The 20,895-nt window shown below is 46.0% G+C and overlaps 1 protein-coding gene across 2 annotated transcripts in view; it reads left to right on the plus strand.

The window, feature by feature from the left end:
• PLXNA4 (plexin A4) overlaps window positions 1–15,013 on the plus strand; it is a 467,181-nt gene extending 452,168 nt beyond the window's left edge. For both annotated transcript variants that reach the window (XM_072918513.1, XM_030289996.4), the window contains exons 31-32: window positions 11,603–11,753; window positions 12,472–15,013. In XM_072918513.1, coding sequence (XP_072774614.1) covers window positions 11,603–11,753; window positions 12,472–12,567 — 247 coding nt within the window. In that variant the 3' untranslated portion in view covers window positions 12,568–15,013. The remainder of the gene's footprint in view (window positions 1–11,602; window positions 11,754–12,471) is intronic.
• Window positions 15,014–20,895: the final 5,882 nt, after the last annotated feature.

The following is a 20,895-nucleotide window of genomic DNA, read 5'->3' on the forward strand; positions in this document are numbered from 1 at the left end:
CAAGGGATTTATAATTATCCCACAGCAACTTCCCATGGAGGCTCTTCTGTGCTTTGAGTGAGATGCCAGAGGATTGACAGGCTGCTGACTGAAGCTCTGCAGGTATTTTATATGAAGTCAGAGGCCTTTCCAAGCATTTTGTCCACACTCCCAAGACCTGTGGCTGTACTTCCATCTGCTGCACAAAGGGTCACTGCCTGGAAAAGCTGCTCCACAGGGAATACAACCAAAACATCTATTCCTGCAGCGTGTTGGGTCTTCATTTTCTGTAGGGTTTCCCCCAGGACAAGCAAACAGCACATCCTGTTCGTCATCCACCAGGAGATGGGCTTTGCTTTCCAACATTCTGCACTTGCCTGGCGTTATTGACAGGTTTGGGAACTGCACAGATGGGGAATGGTTGCTGCTCTGTAAATACAAAGGCGGGTTTATCCTACAGATCATTCCTGTGCTCTGCATCCAGCTTTCAGCAATGATTTCCTCTGGATGACTTCCCAGGCATGGCCTAAAATTGATACCGTGTCCTGCAGGTTGTACAAGGCCTCTGCTGCTGCAGACACCCCACACTGTGCTATAAATCCCTGTACTGCCTTTGCTGGGGATGATTTTTTCTCATATTGTGACAGGAGTGTGGCTGATCAAAGAGCTCCATCCCCTACTCGGCACAAGGCAGCTTTTTTCCCAACAATTCTCCCATTGGTCTGTGATTTGTCTGGACAATTATTTTTAGATGTGGTTAAACACTTCAGCAAATGTCGTTTCTAGGCAACCTGCAAGGCTCTTATGAGCTACCTTGCTTAATTATGACCTACTTTTGGTACCGTGTCCAAGTTTCTTAGTATGTATTGAGGCTGATTGCTGGATTGACCTGGATAATGGGAAGCAAGTGTTGGAGGTTCCATTTAGAAATCAAGTTTGTACCAACATGACCCAAAGGTGTAATTCTCTAATGATGCTTTAGCAACACTCTGGGTGTTTTCTGTGGACAAATAATGTTTTCCATCTCAAAGTGGTTGATTTTATCTTGGGAGATGCTACATTTGAGTGACAAACTCAGGTATTTAAGTGGAGAATAGGATATTTCCTTATGCAAAAAACACTTTTTTTTTTCTTTTTCTCTTTTCCCTCTGGATAAACAAAAGGCTGCCATTTCCATTTTGGTTTTTTTCCAGTATTGATTTCACTTTACAACTTTTTGGAGCTAAATCCTGGTGCCCAGTGATCTTCAGCAATAGGTGCTGCATTTCCTTGGAAGTTTTCCCAAACAACTGGGTTTGCAAACGAGGTACATAACACCTCCTGCTGCTTGTAAACAGCCCTGGATTCCTGTCCCCAGCATGTGCTGGGTTGTTATCTGCACTGATGTCTGACAACTTGAACTGAAGCCCAAGGGGAGACTGCAGGTTTTGGAATATGGTTAGAGCTTCTTCCCTGCTTTTATTTTTGTGCGTCAGTTCCACTGACTCAAGGCAGTGGCACCTGGATGCTGTGGGAGATGAAAGAAAAAACCTATCAAGGATGAATAAAATATAATTTGAGTTCTACCCCGAGGTAATGAATTCCTTCTCTCCGTTCTGCGATTGTGCTTTGAGGGAGTTTTTCCAAATCCAAAGGCTTCCAGTGCTGGTTGGAGCTATTTCTGTAGTCAGCATCAGCTGGAGATGGCATCCTTCAAGACCACTAGACTTCTTCAAAGAGTGAGTCAGGAGATAAAAAGTCAGGGAGTTTAAGAAGTGGTTGAGTAAATCAGAAGAACCTGAAATCAAACTAACTTCTTTGACAAAAAGGAAACTCTTAAGAGGGTAATTAGTCAGTGGTAGATTGTACCCGACTTGAGGCACTCTGGATTAAAACGTGCCTGGTTTTAGAGGTCTGAAAGTGGAACTGAGCTGGGTTACTCCAAACCATCCCTTTAAAATCTCTGTTTTCTTGGTGTGGAGCCTTTAGGGCTCACAAACTCAGAGCAGGGAATGACCTCGGCATGAGAAGGAGGCAGGGATGAAAGGACTTCCCTCCAGTCCTTCAAATATTTGTTTTCCACCTGGGAATGTGCATTGGGAAGGGAATAGTTGCAGCTTCTGGCCTTACCACTGGTCTGCCTCCACAGGGTGGTCAACTGGAAATTTGATTCCAAAATATTTCAACAGCAAGACTGTCAGGAATCTTCAATGGTTTTATTTTTTTGTTTGGCTCATGTTTTAGCGTAGGACTTTCTCATGTTTTCAGTTACTTCTTTGTGATGAGGCAAGAGTTGCCTTCATAATTGGGATGCATGACAATGACTAATTAAATTTTAAAATGTTACCAATTTTTGCAATTTCCTGTCGACTTAATGGAAAACTATATAAGAAATGGACAACTTCTATGACAATTTGAGAGGTTGGTTGTTTTAGTGCCATTTCTGTAATTATTCAAGATAATGGATTTGTTGACAACAGCAACAAAAAAATTGTGCATCACTTAAATTTAGTTGAAGATGCTCCCTGCTCATTGCAGTGGGGCTGGAATAGACGACCTCTAAATGTCCCTTCCAACCCAAACTATTCTGTGATTTTATGAAAGTCCTTTTGTAACATTGTTGGAAGCAGAGGTGGATTCTGCCTGCTGAAACAACCCAACTGAGAAATTCTGACTTCTGGGGAAAAGCAGGTTCCCAGTTCAAATGAGACACACAGAGCTGGAAACACGCGGTTGAAAAGTGTCCCGGTGCAGCCACATCTTGGATTTCCTGCTGCAGAGCACGAGGCCTGATGAGGCAGGACAATTAACCCAGGAAATTGGGACAGGCTATTTGGCTTTTGTTGAAGCCACGAAGAGTCAGGCTGTAGTTCTAAAACAAAGTGGAGGCTTTTCAATTATCATTAAAAAAAAAAAAAAGGAGGAAAAGAATGGTAACGATAGAGCAGAATCTCATCTGACTTCAGTTAGTAAAACTCCATAGGCTCTGCTGAATTTACATTAGAGCAGCTTCAGATCTGCATCTTTTCAAGTTTACTTCAAATGTCCCCTTTGAGCCTGGAAATCTGGAGAACTTGGGAGCATTTGATGCAATCCCCAAGCAATACAAAGGAGAGCCTGTTCTAATTGGGACTGTCTCATTAGCATTCAACACCACACTGAAAAAATGACAAAGGGCTGTGGCTGACCTTTCATTTCTTTCCATGCTGCCAAGCTTATGATAACACTTGTTTGAACTTCATTAACACCATTTAATTGCCTGCATCACAATCAATATGATGTTTCCCTGCCGAAGCCTGGCACAGAGGCAAGCATGTGGGAGACTGAAAAGGGGCAGAGCACAAAAAGCAGAAGTCAAAGAGTTTTTCCATTTCACATTGGTGCCCAAAACACCTACAGGGCTGCAAGGAGAGGATCTGGTGCTCTTTTTTTGCCTCATCCCTGCAGGGAATTGGTCTCCTTTTGGCTGCTTATTGTGCATTGAAAAGAGCCCCTCTAAGAAAAACTTAAAGTCAATGGAGACATCACAAGTGTTCTTAACTTAAGAGTCATCCGATGAAGATCGTTCAAAATAGGCTTGCCAGGTTCAGGATCAAAAGAAGCTTAAAATGATCTGATATGTGGGATTCAGAATTATAACATTTGCTTTTTATTGTGTTAACCTGGGTGCAAACAGTGCCTGACATAGCTGGTGCCACTCCTGAGGCCATGAGCTCATCTACTTTTTTGTCCTTACAAGTACAGATACTATTAGGATAAAAGGAACACTTTTAAACTAAAAGGGGGAGATTTCAGTGAGATGTTTGGAACTCATTCTTTACTCAGAGGCTGGTGAGGTCCTGGCACAGAGTGCCCAGAGAAGCTGTGTCTGCCCCTGGATCCCTGGAAGTGTCCAAGGCCAGGTTGGATGGGGCTTGGAGCAGCCTGAGATAGTGGAAGATGTCCCTGCCCATGTCTGGGGTGGGACCGGATGATCTTTAAGGTCCTTTCCAACCCAAAATATTTTTGATTTGGTGATTCATGAAGCAGCTATGATTTGCATCCCATTAGCCTTTAGATGTCGAGGTCTAGATCTTGTTAGAAAGAGCTTTATGAGCGTGTTTGGAGTACGTAAAACCTACAGCCTGTACCCATTTGGGATTTCACCTACCCAGTGTGTCAGCTTGGGGTTTCAGGGCTCTCAAGTCACTAGGAAATCTCTACCTGTGCAATGCTTGTTTTGGCTGTTGGCCACTTTACAGCTAACTTTGGAAAGAAAGACAAGCTGGACCAGTTTAAAACAATAAAAATCTTCACGTACCCTAACATTGTGAGTTATTGAGGTTTTAAGGAGAAACTCTGAGGGCTCTAAAAAAGGAGTATCACATGAGAGGTGCAAATCCTGGCTCTCTGTTAAAAAATTAGTTTCCTGTGCCCCCTCTCTCTCTCTCTGCTGAAAAGAAGGCTCAAGAAGTAGCATACCAAAGGTCAAGGCAGGGAGTGTTGTCAGTGGAGATAATAAAAAACAGCGCTGGAAGGGGCCTCAGGAGGTCAACCCGAGCATCTCCTGCCTCAGGGCAGGATAATCTCTGTCTAAAGCCTTCCTGACAGATGCTTGTCTACCCCTTTCTTAAAGGCCTCCAACAACAGAGCCTCTGCTGTCCTCGGGCAATTCATTCCCCTGCTTCCCAGTCCTTCCCATCAGTGTTTTCCCTGCTGGGCAGCCAAAATCTCCCTGGCTGTAATTAAAGCTCAGGCATCGCCATGGCAGGGGGTACAGTTCATTCCCTGCCTCTCTGGGGCAGCTTTTGGCGTATCTGAAGACTGCTCACTTGTCTTTCTTCACTTTTCATCTAACAAAAAAAAAAAAAAAAACCTGTGTTTTCTCATCACGCTGAAAAGCTGTTCCTACGCAGCGCAGCTTTCAGGCGGCGAGATGGAAATGTGTCCATATGTGTGGGGTGCAGCCCTGTGGGAATCCAGGGCTTCCCTCTGGCTGCCCTGGAAGGTCTGGGACCCTGGCAGGGGTCAGGAACCCCCCTGGACAGAGCCCCCAGAGACACTGTCTGTGATCTCTGTCCATAGAAAAGAGTTTTCAATCTTACAGGATGAATTACAAGCTCTGAGTGTTGGATAAGAGTAATAATTAAGTGTGGCACGGGTGCAAAAGTAAAATTTTAGGATTCTAGATTAGGGGTCCAAAGGGGACAAGATGGAGGAAATTGGGTGTGTCTTGTCCTTTTTCTTCTTCTTCATGCCCTCCATGTTTCACTGTGGTGTTGGCATTTTTCTGTTGGTTTAGGCTGAGGACACACTGTCCAACGTAGGTGACAGATATTGGCACGTTATTGTAAATCCAGCACAGGTAGTTTGTGGTATTTAATGTTTGTACCATCCCACTGAGGGCAGAGCCCCACACGCTGCCCTGCAGGACAGAGCTGCGGCAGGGCAGCAGAACATGTTAGAGATAAACAGAATAAACAACCCTGAAACAGCACAGACGAATTATGGTTTCTTCTTTGGCAGGGGGGCAGAAAGACAGAGACTTTTTATAATCTCGGAATCACCAATACCTCAGATTCCGACACAGCCCCACACATCCTCTGCTCTGAGGTGGTGCTGGGTGATCTCTTCTGCCAGAGGAACTACCTGTGCACCGATTCACTCTTCAGCCACCGAGCCAGAGCTGTTCTTCAACCCTCCATTGCTTATTCCGAGGGGAGAAGCAGCAGGAGAACCCATGGAGAAGGAGGTGAAGAAGAAGGACCAGCCTCTGGCCCAAAATCTCCCTCTTGCTTTATATCTATTCCTGTATTCTAAACCCTTAAACTCTGAGTTTCCCACCCTGTGATATCACAGACTTATATTCAAACTCCACCCCCACAATCCCAGTGCTGTCATTCAATTTTGGAAGCTTCTCCACAGCCTCAGGTCAGTGCAGTGTTCTCCTGGGGGTCAGTGCCTGGCAGCACAGAAAGTCTGGAATTCTCAGCAGCCAGGGTTCCACCAGAATGACATAAAGTGACACAACCAGGCTCTGCTTTGTGGGTGGAGGTAGGAAGCAACATCACTGTTGCTTTTGGAAACTGCCCCCAGGGCTTTTTTGTCTTTCACTTTTGTCTAGTGGAAATCTCCATTAGCCTTTTATTCCTTTTTTTATTCATCTGCCTTGCAGCAGAGATGGAAATTCAGTTAATGGTGGGAGTTGAAGGTGTTGGCCATCATTGTTTCCTTTGAGGAGAAACTCTTGAGAAGTGGCAGGGGGAGGAAGGAAGGGGAGGTGATGTGTGTGAGCGCTGGGAAGCATATGGGCTTCTCAGTCTTTCCACACAGGCTTCATCAGCCACGGAGTCAGAGCTGTCCATCAACCCTCCACTGCTTATTCCAGGGGAGAAGCAGCAATAAAAGCCATGAACAGGCAAAATAAAAGCATTGCCTTTTTTAGAGCTTGCACATATGGACAGAATTGTTCCCTCCTACAGCTTGGGTTGGAAGGGACCTTGAAGCTGATCTCATTCCACCCCCTGCCATGGGCAGGCACACTTTCCACTATCCCAGGTTGCTCCCAAGCCCCATCCAGCCTGGTTTTGAACACTTCCAGGGATGGGACATCCCCGATTTCCCTGGGCAATCTATTCCAGTGCCTCACCAGCAGCTCAGAAGCTCCCCGGGAAACTCAAAGTGCCATTCTGTGTCAGTGCAAGAACTGATAGCACGTCCTGGCACGGCTTCACTGCATCCCAAAAAAGAACTGGTTGTTCCCAAGCTTTCCACCAGCCCTTCCCTGCTGGAAGAGTCCCCCATATCCCTTTCACACACCTCTCCATCCTTCAGTGGTCTGGATACAGCCGGCTATTGCATAACCCTAATTATGTTATTGCTGTAATTGGGTCTGCCGTCTGCAGCACATGGATTCGTTACAAGCTTTTCATATGCTAAAACGATTATTAATGAGTGCAGTCCCATCCCAGCGACAAACAACAGCCATGACAAAAAGATCTTTTGGAAGGCAATTAGCTCCATGCTAAGCTGCCTAAACCATGGCCTGTGCTGGGAAATTTCGGGCTGGGGAGGAAGCGTTGGCAACGTGGCTTTTCTCTTCTCTTTTGATGAGTTAATGAGTTACTGAGCGGCAGCAGGCACAGTCATTCTTGTGAAACATCTCCACTAAGGAGCCCTTCCCGTACCGAGGGAAAAAACATTTATCCCTGGATAAACAGAGGACAAAATGTATTCCCAGGTCACCGTGATGGATGCTCAGGTCATTGTTGTGTCGCTTTCCTTGGGAAAACAAAACAAAACAGAACAAAACAAAACAACAAAACAAAAACCAAAATGCAACCCAGGGAAAGATGCGGATGGAAGGAGCAAGAATAATTTTTTTTTCAGTAGAAGAGTACCAGCTGTATCCTGGTACATCCCAAATCCTTCTCCATCCATCAGTGGTGGTGGAGGGTCTCCTGGGCTCTCTCTCCATTCAAAGCAGGCTGGGGTGAGCTGCTGTTCCCGTGATATCTGTGAGGACCCATCCCATGGCCTGGTTCTCCTCACATCCTCCATCTGAGCTGGAGTGCTGGAATGATGGGTTTACCCCAGTTCCTCATAATTGTAATTGGTTGTGAAGTCTAATGAGCAAATTTCCTGTCGTCACATCAGAGGATGGAGAGCCTTGAGGTAAGAATGGAGGCTGCTCCTGTGAATAAGGGGAAACTCAGACACACAAGGCTGGATCTTTTGATCCCCATCTGAGAATCTTCTGGAAACAGCTGGGGAAGGAGCCACTGGAGATGAGAAAAATTGGAGTACAACAGCAGCAGCAAATCTGCTCAGGATTCTTGTTCTTGACCCTTTGAGGGCAGATTAAACTGCATTTACTGCTTTGCTTTTGCTACCTTTCTGTCTCGTTTAGAGAGAATACAGCTCAGTGTTGTGTTCCCAACTTTCTGCTGTCCCTACCTCAGGTGAGACCCTTCACAAGTGACAAAAAACACCTCTCTGTCCCTGGCACTGCCTCCCAGCCCAGCTCTGGTGTGGGAGCTGTCAGCTGCAGGGGTGATGGCAGCAGCACAGGCAGCCCTGCAAATTCCAGCAGTGGAAATGTAAGGGCCTCTGGGGTTTGGTGACAGCTTCTCAGTGGGTTTTGCATTAGGGGTATGCAAATGGCAGAGAGGCTCTAAGTACCTCTGAGGATCTGGGTTGGAATCTAATGTAAATAAAGACTCAGCAGGGATGTTGTCATCTCCCTGCTAGGATGCTTTAATACACACATTCATCATTTCTTTAGAGAGCACAGTGATGGCTTCATTAGAAACTCTTCTGCATAAATAAGTCACTGGGCCATGGCAGAATTTGGATGTAAGGATATTATGTCTTCTTGCTCATCTAGATTGGGGTATTGGTACATGTTTTTATTTTCTTTTATTTTTGCCACAAAACCCCTTGGTTTAACGGGAAATGACTGTATTGGTGTGTGATGCCAGGGAATTGAGTCTGGAGGAGACCAGGACATTTTGGTGGGTGATGGTCTGTGACCCCAGAACACTGAAATCACATCCTGGGAGTCTGTCATGGCCAGAGCTCTGAAACTGATTCTTGAAACTCTGATCTGTGCATCCCATCCTTGGCTCCAGGGAACATTTCCTGCTGCTTTTCCTTGTTTGGATGAGTCATGGGAGCTTTGTGCTGCTGGGGAATGATCTCTGCAGGGCTGGAAAGGGATGGGGAGCTTTCAAACCCTTGTGAGTCACAAACTCAAGAGTCTGTTGCTACCAGGTGGAAAGGAAACAGGACAAACTTGGAGAAGGGGTTGATAACTCTGTCTGTGCCCCAGTTTTTGGGAGCACCCTGTCCCTACACCCATTATCTTGCCACCACTTGGTGACAGCTCAGCCAGAGAGGAAAAGGAGAATTTTAACTTCTTGTCAGAGCCAGACTGGCACCTCTGATTTCCTCCACCAACCCCATTTATTTTTGCTGTGATGAGCCCCCTTCTCTGCTCATTTCACCCATCAGGAGGGTGCCTATCCAACATTCATGAGGAGCTGCTCTCTTTTCAGGGGCCATAAATCAATGTATTTCACTGCTTTGCAGCCTGTTTTACTCATAAGCCTGTGAATTGTGCTGGTGGCACATGGACTTTTTTTCAAGTGCCAAGGCACACCTTGCTTTTTAACACTAAGATTCCTTTTTTCTCAGCTGTGTTATGGATGCCACCAATTCCTGTGTGCAGCATAGATCTGATCTTCTCCAGCAGGTGATGCTAAGACCTGTTTAAGTTCTTCTGTGAGTGGCAAAAGTCTAAGAAATACTTATTCCTCCCGTTCAGCATCTTCTCCTGGGGACAGTTCTGCAGGACACGGCCTCCTGGGATTTCCAGATTTACTCACAAACAACTGTCCAGGTCCACCTGGGGATGGAGGGTCAGGCAGAGTGTAAAGAAAATCAAACCCCCACCACTTTTCACTGGAGCACTGGCAATGAGAAATATTTAGACCATGGGAGTGATTAGACTAAGATTTCTGGCTGGTCCTAAGCCCAGAAGACAAAATGCCAGGGCTCCAGGGAGAGAGATGTTTTTGTTCCTGCTGGAAGTTGCAGTAAAATTAATGAGGTTTGCATGAGTTTTTATGGTGAAACAGAGTTTAGCTTTGGAAAATGTCAAGCAAGAAGGACCTCTGCCTCCTATGCCTCCCTCTGCCATGGATTAAATCAGCATCCCACCACCAAAACCAGGTTATCAACAGAGACTGACTCATTGGGGTAAATCAGGGTGGGATTGAAGGGCACAAAAGCAGACTGAGCACAGCTGGAACCTCCTGCTGGAGAAGGGTTTCCCCCCTTGCTCTTGCACTGCTCTGTCTTCCACAGGACACTCCAGCAGCTGCTCGTCCTGCTCTGTCACAGAGTATTTTCCCACTCATCCACCTCAAGGATCCTCACCACACAGCATTTCAATGTCCAATTTCTCTGCAGTGGCAAACAGCCTACATCTCAGCAGGTGTCTCCACGCTGTTTACAGGACACCTGTCAGCTCTTTTGGCTCCTCGTCCCCTCTGCCTCCTAATTATAAAATTGTGGATTGCTGCAGCTATGGGCTTTTTTTTTTTTCCTTCTTCTTCTTCTTTTTTTTTTTTTTTCTTGTGCACAAAATGTCAAATTGCAGAAATTAAAAATGTAAATGATGGTGTCTAATTAACCAGTTGACAGCAGAGCACAGCTGCGAGTGACAGTGACTGATTACCTTCTGCAAACCTTGTCCTCCAAGACCTGCCTTACCCTGGGGAGGAAGGACATCAAAAATAGCAACTTCCTTAAAGAGACATCACTCTGCAGATGAAGCCTGCTGGGCAATGGTTCTGGGGGATCCAGATCTTATGGAGAGACCCCCAGTCCTCCTGAGCTCCAGGGAAATGGTGTTGATTCCTAGGAAAAGCAGATTTTTTTTCCCAGTCAGACTGGAGTTGAAGGCTGTTGCCACAAATACTAGGCCAGCTTAAAATATGGAGTAAAAAGGAGATGCTGAGCAAGAGAGTTGTTGGAATAGACTGGATTCAGTGTGGAAGGTGGGTGATGTTAGCAGTGGGGGCAGATGTAGTGGTGAGAATGGTGCAAGGAAAAACACAAATATTTGGGGGTTTTGTGTGAGTGGGAGTGAAATCCTGAGCTGTCAATGGGTACCAAGGTCTCTCTGGGAAGAGAGGCAGGGCTAAAAACCCTTGAATGTCTGACAACGTGATCCAGCTTCAATCCAGCTCCTGTTGACGGCACAGGGAAAGTTTACAGGATATTCTCTGGGGCTTCATTCTCCTATTGGGGTGAATACAAGACACATCTGGTGCTCAGGATGAGTGCTCAGTCATCTCCACCTTGGCTAGGTGTGGGAGTCCAGGGCTTCCCTCTGGCTGCCCTGGAAGGTCTGGGACCCTGGCAGGGGTCAGAAACCCCCCTGGACAGAGCCCCCAGAGACACTGTCTGTGATCTCTGTCCATGGAAAAGAGTTTCCAATCTTACAGGATGAATTACAAGCTCTGAGTGTTTGATAGAAGTAATAATTAAGTGTGGCACAGGTGCAGAAGTAAAATTTTAGGATTCTAGATGAGGGGTCCAAAGGGGACAAGATGGAGGAAATTGGGTGTGTCTTGTCCTTTTTCTCCTTCTTCATGCCCTCCATGTTTCACTGTGGTGTTGGCATTTTTCTGTTGGTTTAGGCTGGGGACACACTGTTCAACGTAGGTGACAGATATTGGCACGTTATTGTAAATCCAGCACAGGTAGTTTCTGGTATTTAATGTTTGTAACATCCCACTGAGGGCAGAGCCCCACACGCTGCCCTGCAGGACAGAGCTGCGGCAGGGCAGCAGAACATGTTAGAGATAAACAGAATAAACAACCTTGAAACCAGCACAGACCAATTATGGCTTCTTCTTTGGCAGCGGGGCTGAAAGACAGAGACTTTCTACAATCTTGGAATCACCAATACCTCAGATTCCGACAGCTAAGTCACCTTTCTTGCTGTAAAAGAAGAGCATGGGCCGGTATTTCACTGAGAAACCAGAAAAACCCAACACTAAGCGTGGGGGGTTTTTTTCCTCCTTTTTGTTTGGGGAATTCACTTCTTGAGCTCCTGCTCTTCCCCTCAAGAAACTCCTGTGTCTGTACCCCTCAGGTACTACTCAGACATCGCCAAGATGCCAGCAATCAGTGACCAGGACATGAATGCTTACCTGGCTGAGCAGTCCCGCATGCACATGAACGAGTTCAACACCATGAGCGCGCTCTCCGAGATCTACTCCTACGTGGGCAAGTACAGCGAGGAGGTGAGAGCCTGGGGGCACTTCTGGGGGGACAGGGGACAGCCCACCCATCCCCAGGGAGTGTCACTGATACCCATCTGCATCCTGGCTGGAAGGGTGAAGGATTTAAGGAATGAGAGACAAGGCTTGGGGTTTGGAAAGGGAAGGTATGGGATTTTTGGGTTTCCTCAGTACTCCTCTCTGGATCCCTGTTTTGTGTCTCTGTTGTTCAGTCAGGCTCAGCTGATGTGAAGTAGTTGATGGTCAGATGTTAACTCACTGCAGACGAGCCCTACATGAGCTATACATCCAAAATGGCCAAAAGTTGCTTAAGGGCTGTGCCCAACATCATTCCAGATACCCTAAAACACCCCAAAATGGTCCAACATAGACTTCAAGGTGTCCAGCATGGTTCTGTGTATTGAAGGCCATGTGAGGCCCCTTAGGGCATCTCAAGAGGCATGGCCAGAGGATGGATAAAGCTCATAAATAAATATTGGATCTCCAAGATAAAAATCAATTTAATTGGTTTCAATCCAGAGGTCTGCATTGAGTCAGATCAAACCCAAACTCCCTGCCTAGCTCCCTCCTGTCTGACTGACTTGCCTTGCATGATCTAAGCTAAGCCTGGGACCTGCCTTAGAGAAAGCTAACCCTCCTCTGCTGCTTTAAGATGCTGGACTCAGTCATTGTGGGGAAAGAACCTGAAATCCCTATCACTTCTTCCTCTCTCCTTTTCCAGATTCTCGGAGCCCTCGATCAAGACGACCAGGCTGGGAAACAGAAACTTGCCTACAAACTTGAACAAGTTATAACCCTCATGAGCATAGACAGCTGAGAACTGTCCTGCCAGGGACACCCTGGGAGGGATAAACCAAGTCGTGCCTCACTCAAGATCATCATCTTTACCAAGTGCAAGTTTTGATGGGCTGTAAGCAGAGTCACCCGAACAGCGCTCCTCTCTCTCTCCCCCCAACCCTTTCTCTCTTTTCCTTCTCTTTCCAAACCCATGGACAAAGCGACAGAGCCCCAGGGGTTAAAAGAAAAGACTGCAGAGGAATCTTGGCTCTGGGGCCATGAAGACATTTGGGTGGAGCTCTCCTCTTCACAGCTTCCCCTTTGCCTTTTGCCCTAGAGAGAAACTATTGAACACACACAAAAATCCCACCAACCCTCCCCCAGCATCACATCCTCACTCTGCAGAGGTGAAACTGGGAGATAACTTCTGTCATGCTGCTTTAACTGCCCTCCGAGGGCTGTAGCCTCTGGAGAGGACATGGAAATGAACACAGTATTACTCAAGTGTCCCCAAGGGGAAGGCAGCCTGCCTGCAACGCTCCTGGAGGGCAGAGCCCATCCAGCTCCTCTCCTGCAGAGCCATTGCAATTCTATCTCTTGATAGCAGCCCACTGGGAGAGGAGGCTCCCTGAAAAATGCCACAGCTCCGTCCAGAGCAGGACCACTATGGCTCATCCTGCCTGGGCAAACAGCTGCTCTCCTGGGGCAGGGAAAGGGTCAAGAGGGGATGAGGAGACCGACGCTCCCCTGCCCATGTGTTTCATATGGTTCTTCTTATTTTTCCAAGAGCTGCGTGTCCCCCTCTGTCTTTCCTGTTGTGTCCTGTTGGTCGTAGCACTGCAGCAAAACGCTCTCTCTGCTCGGTGGCATCCTGTCTGTGGTGGTGGTTCTGCTCCTCCTGGCCATGGGGAGCACAGCATCATCCCCCTCATTCCCACCTTGGCTTGGAAAGAAGGAGCCACAGGCCTCGGTTTGTTCCAGGCAATGAGCTCAGCCTCAAAAGAAGAACCAGAAGGATTTTTTTTTTTTTTTTTAAGCTGTTCTTTCCATTTTGTTTCCTCAACTGGAACACAGCTGTTTTTTTCCCACAGTGGGTTACTGAAATGCTTGCTGTGAAGTGAGGTGGTGCACAGGGCTGATGGTAAAGCCTTCCTTCCAAGTCACTCCTAAGAGGAAATGTCACCACACTTTTTGGGAAGGAAATTTTGGAAGAAATCCAAATGAAACACTGCAAAAAATTCTTCTACCTAGATCCCCCCAGCCGAACTGCCTGTCTTCTGGAGGTCTCTGAACTGCTGTGAGCCCATCTGCCTTTTGGTGCCAACTCCTGGCCTTTCCTCTCCTCCATTTCTGGAACCAACAGGCCTTGCTGAAGGCACAGTTGCTGCCTATGAAGGATTTTATCTCTCTTTGCACTTCTTATCCCTTCAGGGATCGCTGTCACCATGGGACAATTGTGGGGGATCACGCTGTCCCTGTCCCATCCTCTGTTCAGCTTCTCCAGAGCATCTCGACTTGTTTCATGGCCAACCAAAGGGGAGTGAGCTCCTGCATCTCTTTTGCCTTCAGCTGTTCCATTCACACGGCTGCCAGCCCAGATAACACCATGATTAGAGACCCTCGGGGTGTGGAGAACCTCCCTTGTTCATCAGGGAGGCAGAGCTGGGTCAGCATTCATCTCCCCAGACATGAGCAGAGCTCCCTGGCAGATGGAGGAGCGGCTGGAGAATCAGCCCACGTCCACCTCACCCCATCCTTGGAGCAGCAGCCTGGATCTGCTGTGCGCCTGGAGGGAGGAAGGGGTGCAGGCAGGGTGTGTAAATTGATTACAGAGAGAGTTTGTTTGGGTTTGTTCCTGTCTCTTGCTATCAAACCAGAACCTCTTGGGAGTGACCGATCCCAAACGTGTGTGAGGGATGATGTGGTGCAAGCAGGAGTCAGTCAGCGGGAGGGTTTCCTTCAGCCAAGCAGATACACACGTAGGCGAGTCCAAAACCACTCAAAGAACAGCAGTCCAAAACTGGACATGTCTGTGGGGAGAAAATCACCAGATTCACGTTGAAACAGCAAACTTAGGGACACGTCTTGGTTTTAAACCCCCAGACATTTCTCTCTTGATTGCAATTCCGATTATTTTGTGCGTGTGCGTGTGTATCTGTGTGCGCGTGTGCGTTCCTTCCTTTTTTTTTTGTTGGTCCTGCTTGCTTTCTGTTGGATTGCTGAGCTGATGGACTCATCATGCACCTTATGGACATCTCAGCAGTTTTAAGAGGCCTGCGCATTGGGGATGGTTTGGGTTTGGTTGGTTCTGCCATGGTTTTGTTGATCCATTTTAGTAACGTTGGCGCATGTTCCAGATCCACTGATTATGGCTGTGAAAGTGGGAAGTCCCACCAGAGCCAGTGGTAAGAAAATGACAACAAACAACACAAACGCAGTATTTTTTATAAGTACGTACATTAAAAAAAAAAAAAAAAAAAAAAAAAGGGAAAAATTAAAAAAAAAAAAAAGGAAGAAACCAAAGGTTTTGACAAACAAAGTGCCACAAAAGATAAATATGGACCCTATTGTCATGCCTTGTACTCACAGCTGGATGGTAGGAGTCTAAGGACAGAGAGCTGGCTTGGAGGGAAGTGGTTATGAGTGATGGGCGATCCTGCCTGGACATGCGCACATGAGAGGAAGAAGAAGCTGTTTAACAGAAAAAACAAAAAAGTATCAAAATGAACTGGTGTGATGCTGTACTGTTACTGAAGTCAGAGGAACACCACAGGGGAAATCTGAGACTCACCCTGTTTCTTTTCGATGTTTTCAGGGCTGTGTTTTTGGTTTGTTATGGTTGTTTTCCATGGTTGTTATTTTATTTCTTCTTGCTGGTACGGAGTTTTTCATCTGTATATTATATATATATATTTTTCGAGAAAAACTTGAACACCTCAGAGACACTGAGAATGAAACACTTAGGGGAAATGGGAAGCACCAGGAGATTGGTGTCTTAACCCTTTCCAACTTCTCATTTAGGCATTTCTGCTTTCTCTCCACCCTCTTCTTTCCCCCATGCCCAGGATTTGAAAGAAAATCTGTGTTTTGCTTCTCTTTCATCTCCTCTTTATTCTTTTGTCTTTCTGTTTCTCTTTATTTTGGTGTTTGAGCTGGATTTGCTTTTCTTGCTTGGAAAATGTGCCAGAATTGTGATGTAAATGCGTGGGCTTCCTCCCCTGTCCCCTTCAGTGCCCTTCCCATTTCCAACCAGTGTCCCAGAATCCCCCAGTCTATGAGAAGTCTTGGCATCTTTCTTCCCAGCCTCACCTGTTGAGCTAACTATTTTTAAAGTGCATGTAAAATACAACTAAAAACAAAGACACAAGCAGAAGAATGAGCCCTACTACAACACGGATGCTTTATTATCCTTTGATTTCTTTTTCCCCCACCTCCCTTCCAACACTTGACCAAAAATTCCTGATAAATAAGTAGTGTCCCACACTTGTTTTCAAGCCCCATGGGGAGAACTGGAGCCAAAGCTCCTCGAAGCCCATGGACAGGCTTCAAATATCCAGAATATTCCAGATGATAGGCTGATCTTTACGGGCATTTCTCAAACACTGCAATCAAATAATTAATGCTGACACCTGCAGCCCCATCAGAAACAGGAGAAAGGGAACTCATGAAGACTCTCCGAGGTTCTATGGAGAGAGCCAAGATTATTTCTTCACTGCAGGGTTTGCTTTGGGGCTTTGCTATTGGGTTAGAAGAATGAAGTGTGAACAGCCCCTCTGCAAACACCTCATCTCCTCCCTGTGAGTGAGACTCAACTGTCACTGACAGTGATCTGAGACCTGATCCATCACGTCATGTGCTGGTGGAGACTGAGCCTTCCAGGGAGCACCAGTGTGGGGAAATGTCTGGAATGAGGTGTTGGAGATTGTTTGCCCTCCAACAGACAGCACGGGAGAACGATCAAGGAGAAATTCAGCCACCTTCCCCTCCTAGCACAGGATCATGAATCATTTGGGTTGGAAAAGATCTCAAAGATCACAGAGTCTGCATGTTGAAACATGCAGCCCTTCTCTTCCCACTCTTCATCCTGTTCTGAACATATCCAAAGGTTTGGTCCAACCCAGCACATATCAGCCTTGTTCCATTAGATAAGAGGGCTATGCCAATTTTCATCCTTGTAAAGGTACCACTGCACTTGTTTTACCTTGCATCTTTGACACTGAAGACCATAGAATTTACTGGGTCACGAAGAAGATTTACCAGCAGAATTTCATTTAGTAATTGCTTAGATTGAAAAATTATTACCAAAGTTTCCCAATCTTGTGCATTCACCCACAGGAAAATGTTTGTTTTGAAGGGAATGAGACCAAGCAGATAGATAATTGTAAGTATTTTTAATGGTGCTGTTGAAAGCTAATAGATCAAATGTGAAGAGTCCAGTCAGTGGTCAGCCTTTCTGTTGAGTCCCCTCTGAATTTCCTGGAGTCTGGGATGCCTGTGAGGTAAAAACCCAAGCACATCACAGCCGATATCAGAAGGACAATTGTTCAGAACTAAATCAAAACATGGATTATAGATCTGTCCTTCTCCAAGGCTTTAACAAAGTGCTTTGGGAAGAGACACTGCTATGCGGGAGACTCTTCCAAAAGAGGAGAAATGAAAATATAAGTAGTGAGAGTTGTCCTCCAGGGCAGGTGGAGGTTTTGGGATGTCCTAACTCCTGCCATCCAAACTTGGTGTGCTGTGGAGCAGGAAATTGGTGAAACACGTGAACCTCAACATTGTGGTGTGGACCTCAACCTCCTGCTCATTCCCAGCCTGAATTTTCCTGCTTTGCACCTGGCGCAGCTCCCATTTCAGGGTAGTGTTTGGTGCATGGAATCCTGCAGTTTTCCCTCACCTCTGTGACTGTGCAATGCCCCTTTCTCCAAAAAAAACTTGTTTTTCTGGGAATAACTACTTTGTGGAGAATGCTTTGAAAACAGAGCTTGTCAACCATGTTTTATTTGGGATGGCTCAGTTCTCTACACTTGGAGAAGCACCCAAGGGGACACAGTCTTACAGCAAAAAAAAATTAATTTGTAGAAAGATGTCAAAAAAAAAAAAGTTAAAAATACCAAACAAACAGAATTTACACTTGGAAAAATAAACCCACCAAAACCCCCACTGAAGTTACAAAGCTGCTTAGTCTAATCAGCCTGTCACGTGTTTGATTTCTGTTGTTGTCGTTGTTTGTTCATTGGTTGGTTTTGTTTGTTTTTTTTTGTTTTGTTGTTGTTTTAATTTTAAATCTTCTGTTCTAAAAATTGAGAGTTTACCTCAAGAAATTCTTTCTGCTTGGAAACAGATCACCTCAAAGACGCTCGCAGCAGAGAGCAGTGTGCAGGGAAGCTCAGTAAAGCAAACTTGGGTGTGGAAAACAGAGGGAAAACCGGGACATTCAGGCTCTTCTCAGCATTCCCTTCTTTTACTGGTGTGGTCTGGCATTCCCCAGTGGAGAAGTTGCTGTTCTCTTTCAGATAGACTGAGGCACAAGAGCCAGTTGGAGAAATCAAGGCACATGTCCAAGCTTGAAGTCCTTTCTGAAGTATCTTAAGAGAAACTTGGTGTTATTTAAACTTTCAATGCTGCTCTTTCTCCATTCCCTGGAGAAATTCCACTTTCCAGCCCAGGCTGGGGTAAGGAAGCAGAGAGATTAGGTGCTAACTAAATGCTCCCAGTGTTTTCCCCAAGGAATTGAGAGGCAACTGGATTATTTAAGGTCACAAGAGAGGCCCTTCCTTGTGTCTGACCCCATGTCTTGGACATACACGTGAGCCCAGAAGTCTCATTCTCTGTTTTGCTAAAGCTTCCAACTCAAAATCCATGGAAAGACATTTCCTTTCACCACAGTGTTACTAACAGCCTCAAAGAGATGTCAAGACAGCATTAGAAAGGAGGTTGGGATCCTTTTTCTTAGGTTGTTGTTGTTGTTAGTTTGATTTTATTTTGAACTGATCCTAGTTTAAAAAAGAAAGAAATAAAATCTATACTATTTAAATTGGAATCCCGTTGTTACTTGGTAAAGGCAAAGCTTCTGTACCTTTGTTATAATTAATTGTATACCTGTGTATGTAAATATAAGGCATTCCTATTTTGCAGTCCAGAACAAAAAAGAAAAAAAAAAACCAACTATTTGTAATATAGAATAAAGTTTATTAAAAAAAAATAAAGAAATAAAAATGCCCCAGGCTGTGATTGCTGCTTTCTGTATCAGATGGAGGGAAGCCAGAGAAATGGAATTGAAATCAAGGAAAAGCTGGAAAAAGACCTTAAAGATCATTGAGTCCAGCTGTTAACCCAGCACTGTCACATCCACCACTAAACCATGTCCCCATATCCACACATTTCGGAACCAACCTTCCCTTCCCTTCCCTTCCCTTCCCTTCCCTTCCCTTCCCTTCCCTTCCCTTCCCTTCCCTTCCCTTCCCTTCCCTTCCCTTCCCTTCCCTTCCCTTCCCTTCCCTTCCCTTCCCTTCCCTTCCCTTCCCTTCCCTTCCCTTCCCTTCCCTTCCCTTCCCTTCCCTTCCCTTCCCTTCCCTTCCCTTCCCTTCCCTTCCCTTCCCTTCCCTTCCCTTCCCTTCCCTTCCCTTCCCTTCCCTTCCCTTCCTTTCTCTGCCAAGGTCAGGATTAAATGTGCAAGACAGTATTTCTTGTTGGGACTCAAATGTTTGTTAGTTCTTATCTAATTTCCAGTCCCACAAACCCTGAGTTCTACAGCACTTCACTCTAACAAACTAAAAATGGAGCCCCATCTCTCTCTACAAGGCCTTTTAAGGATAAACTGTCCAATTAAGAAATGACACCTCAATTATTTTCATTTTTAACCCAATAACCAACCACCCATGCCCTACAATGTGGACTTTTTTATCCAATTACATCAAACCACCCAAACCCAAGAGAAGAAGGTGAAGAAGAAGGACCAGCCACCACCCCAAAACCTCCATCTTGTTTTATATATATATATATTACTGTATTCTAAACCCTTAAACTTCTGTGTGCAAGGAAGATGTTCTGGTTTGGGCTCTTCTGAATTATCAGTGGGTTTGGGGCAAAAACCATCTCTAAATAAAGAGTTATGAAGTGTTTTGTTTTTCAGGGCATTGCTTAAACCTAAACTAAAATGTATCTAAAACCTTCCTTTCAGACAAAGTGGTTGCATTTACACTTCCACCAGAGTAGTTTTAGGCTGTGTCTCCACCAGAAACTGCATAACAAGAGAGAGAATATCCCTGTAGAAATAACAGCTCCCATGTCAGTAAGACCAGACAGAAAAAGGAAAAGGAGGAGAGGAACCTGAGGCAAAAAGAGGTGAAAAGGATTGCCTGGAATCTCAGAAGCAAAGCTCTCTGCAGCCCAGTACCAATCCCAACCCAGCCAGTCACTGTTTCTGTGGCTGGTCACAGCTGTGTGTTGCAGATTTGGGAGAATCCATAGGGCAGGGCATGGTTGGCACCAATATTGTGACCCTGTTGAGACATCCTGGACCAGTTTCCTCCTGTCTGCCATGCCAAGACTGGGAAACAACAAAACACCAACTATTCCCACAAAACCACCCTTCCAAATATTAAATGGAGCTGCAATTACTGAGCACAGCCAAGCAAACAGACTCCAGGCTTGTGGGAGCTCCCTGTTGTCAGCTGGAAAATGTTTGTTTTTGGGGGGATTACATGTGTGGGCTCGCTGCTGCTCAGCAGAGAATTTCCCTGTGGATTTAATGAAAGAGTAGGAGGGAAGAGGAAAACCTCTGGGATGGATCTGTCTGCAGTGGGACAGGGCATCACTCTGATGCTCCCTGGGACACTCTGGAGCCTGGGACCTTGGCTGTGGTCACATGTGTGTGACAGAGACTGGAGGCAACGGCCTCTTCTCCCAGTTCCAGCCTCTGGAATGCCTCTGTCCAGCTCCCAAATAGGCTAAGCTGGATACTCTAGGCCAAGTAGGTATTTACAGAGCAGGCAAGAGTCACCTTCTCATCATTAAAGTTGGAAAAGTACACTAAGATCACCAAATTCAATGGTTAACCCATCACTGCCAAGCCATCACTAACCCATATCCCCAAGTGCCACATCCTTCCCCTAAAGTTTCTCTCTCCAAGCTGGATTCTCCCTCCCACAAGGTACAGAAAAGAGGCATTTTCAAAACTTTCCTGTTTTTATGGGCTATGAGAAATCAGGGCCATTTCCTGCACCTCAGTCCTTGCCCTCTTCCAGCTCCTCCACTGAGGAAATGGTGACCATTTGCTTCAGGCTTGTGACATCCCTGGTGTAAATAATATCCCCCAAGTGTCCCACAGAAACCTGGCAGGGGGAAAGGCCCTGCAAAGCTCAGA

This window comes from Taeniopygia guttata, chromosome 1A, assembly GCF_048771995.1.
Source record: "Taeniopygia guttata chromosome 1A, bTaeGut7.mat, whole genome shotgun sequence".
NCBI classification, from domain to species: Eukaryota; Metazoa; Chordata; class Aves; order Passeriformes; family Estrildidae; genus Taeniopygia; species Taeniopygia guttata.